A 2,673-nucleotide genomic window follows, 5' to 3' on the forward strand; every position below is an offset into this window, starting at 1 on the left:
TCAGCCACCATCCTCATCCTCTCAACCCCTCCCAGCCAGACGCCAATTGACCCTCTTTCTCGACATTCTTCCCTCCCCCCTGGGGGTTCCCCCCTCCAAACTCCTTCACTGCATCTCCACAACGGCCCACAAGAGAAAAAACAACAACAAAAACAAAACCGGACTGAATCTGCCTGGATAACAGCAGCTGCCATTTATGTGGCAGGAACTTACAAGGACTGTCTCATTTAATCCTCGCAACTACTCCACAGTAGAAATTAGTACCTCCATTTGCAGAGAAAGAAACAGGAGGCTCAGAGAGGAAAAATGGCTTCCCCAAAGCCCAACAGCTGGTAACACACAGCTGTTCCCCTTCTGGGAACCTGCAGACCAGAAACTTTCCCCCACTCCCAACCCCTCCCCGCGCCAGAATCTCCAACTACGCTAAAGTCCACAAACGGAACACCTTCCCTTCCCCTTGCCCCGAGCCCACAAATGGACCACCGTTCTGACCCTCTCCTGGAAGCCTGTGAAGCGGCTTCCAACAATCCCTGCGACTTTATGAAGGCTCACCCTGGCCAATCACTAAAACATCCAGGTCCCAGCTCCGTGAACCAACTCCTCTAGGCTGGCCCCTAAAGTGACCAGTAGCACCTAACATCTCCCCTAAAATGACCAACAATCCCTGCGACTTTATGAAGGCTCACCCTGGCCAATCACTTTGCACACACAATCTTAGTCAGTCCTCTCTGAAACCCTGTGACGTAGTATTCTCACCCACTTACAGATGGGAAACAGAGGCTCCGAGGAGTTAGGTACCCAGCCTGAGGTTATGCTTCGGGTACAACTTCCAACAATCCCTGCGACTTTATGAAGGCTCACCCTGGCCAATCACTTTGCACACACAATCTTAGTCAGTCCTCTCTGAAACCCTGTGACGTAGTATTCTCACCCACTTACAGATGGGAAACAGAGGCTCCGAGGAGTTAGGTACCCAGCCTGAGGTTATGCTTCGGGTACATGGGAGTCAGGACTGAACTGGAGCACCGTCTCATCACCATCCTGCTCGGCCTCTCCAGGTCTTTCCCGCTTCCTGCTGAGCTCCCTGGACTGGATATCATGCTGTAGCCGAGGCCCATTCCAACTCTTCCCTTCCAGCCCCAGTCCCCCAAGCCCTCCAACCCAAAAGTGCCCACCTATTCCTGGGGCCAAGAGCCCAGGGACTGGGCTGGCTCCCAAGGCCAAGAATTTTAAATTAACCACCGTGTCTTTAACAATTAATGGCCAAGATGGCATTTATGGTGGTTCCCCGTGTGTTCAGCTTCCAGTTCCCACGTCTCCCACTCTCACATCAAAGCCACCAATTCCTCCACTGCCCACAGACTAGCAACAGTTCCTCCTCTCTCCGCAGGGCCAACAGACCAACTTCTGTAGAGCCGGGGCCAGGCTGATCCCTCTCTTTGCGGGCTCCATCCCAGCAAGACTGCCAGACCTGGCCAGGACTCAACACTGCCAATCCACCCCTGAAGCAACTTTCCACCTTCCCAGCCCTATGCATAAAACACACTCTTCCAACTGCCCTTTCAGTTTCAACACTGAGCCGACCTTCTCCAGAGGACATATAGCCCATGGACTTGCTCTCTCCCCCCACACCTCAAGCCACCAAACTTCTTCAATGCTCTCACCTTCAACTGACTGGCAACTCCAATTCCCCAATGCTTCCTCAGGGGAAAAAAAAAAACAAACACCCTCCTAGAGCCAGGCTCCAAAGTTCCTCTGCTCCTGAACGACTGACAATGGTCTGCTTCCCTTTTTTCGGGGGGAGAGGAAAAGGAGGCACGCAGTGACTTTTCTTAAGGCCAAGACTGAATATCTCCTCTATCTTACCCACCCCCAAACTGACCACCAACTCTGCTACTTTTCTGGCAAGTTTGTTTACTTTGACTCCCTTTTCCCAGCCCCAGGATCTACTGACTGGTCTAGAGCCATAATCCAGGTTTATTCCTCTTCCTTCTTTCACCCAAGGAAGTGAACCCACATGACCATCCCTTGCCCCGAGGCTTGCAGAACAGCAACTTAACCTTTCTGTCCCCATGGACCCATCAAACTCCTCCAACTGCCCTTTCAGCGCCAATGTTGACCCGCTCTTCCTCCCCTGACTGCTCTATCCTTCTCTTGGGAAACTGTAAACTCAAAGGCTACCGCCCTCCTAATCTCCCAAGCCACCAAACTTTCTTCGATTGCTCACCGTTTCAATTCCTAAACAGATCACCTTCAGCGTCCCTTGGGCGGGGGGGTGAGGGGGGGAGTAGCATAAACCAGCTACTTTTCACCTTCCCAACCCAACAACCACCTCCTCTCTAACACTCTCCAGCTCTAAACTGACGACTGTCTCCTTAAATCATCGTTAGGTGCAACTTATTGAGCTCCACCTCTGTGCTGGGTTCTGCACTGACTCCCAGGTCCCCCACCAGCCCGCCTCCACGCTCCAGCCGTAGCTACCGTGTCTCCAGGGGTCTTTGGGTTCCACAGCTCCGGACACGATATCTTCGTCGGACGGGAATGTAACGCGCTTGGCCGCAGCCTTGAGGCGCCCGTCGGCCGGGGGCGATGCGGGGCTGGGAGACGGGGCCTCGGCGGGGGCCTCCTCGGCTTCGCCGTCCGCGCCCGGCTCGGGCGGCGCCTCCTGCGGCG

At 54.1% G+C, this 2,673-nt stretch overlaps 1 protein-coding gene across 1 annotated transcript in view; it reads right to left on the reverse strand.

The window, feature by feature from the left end:
* PPP1R37 (protein phosphatase 1 regulatory subunit 37) overlaps positions 1 to 2,673 on the reverse strand; it is a 42,088-nt gene that overhangs the window by 39,393 nt on the left and 22 nt on the right. Inside the window, 1 exon segment of the mRNA XM_024768603.1 lies at positions 2,482 to 2,673. This exon segment is cut by the window's right edge and continues 22 nt beyond it. Coding sequence (XP_024624371.1) covers positions 2,482 to 2,673 — 192 coding nt within the window.

The sequence above is a fragment of the Neophocaena asiaeorientalis genome, unplaced genomic scaffold (assembly GCF_003031525.2).
Source record: "Neophocaena asiaeorientalis asiaeorientalis breed wild unplaced genomic scaffold, Neophocaena_asiaeorientalis_V1.1 scaffold629, whole genome shotgun sequence".
In the NCBI taxonomy this organism is placed as follows: domain Eukaryota; kingdom Metazoa; phylum Chordata; class Mammalia; order Artiodactyla; family Phocoenidae; genus Neophocaena; species Neophocaena asiaeorientalis.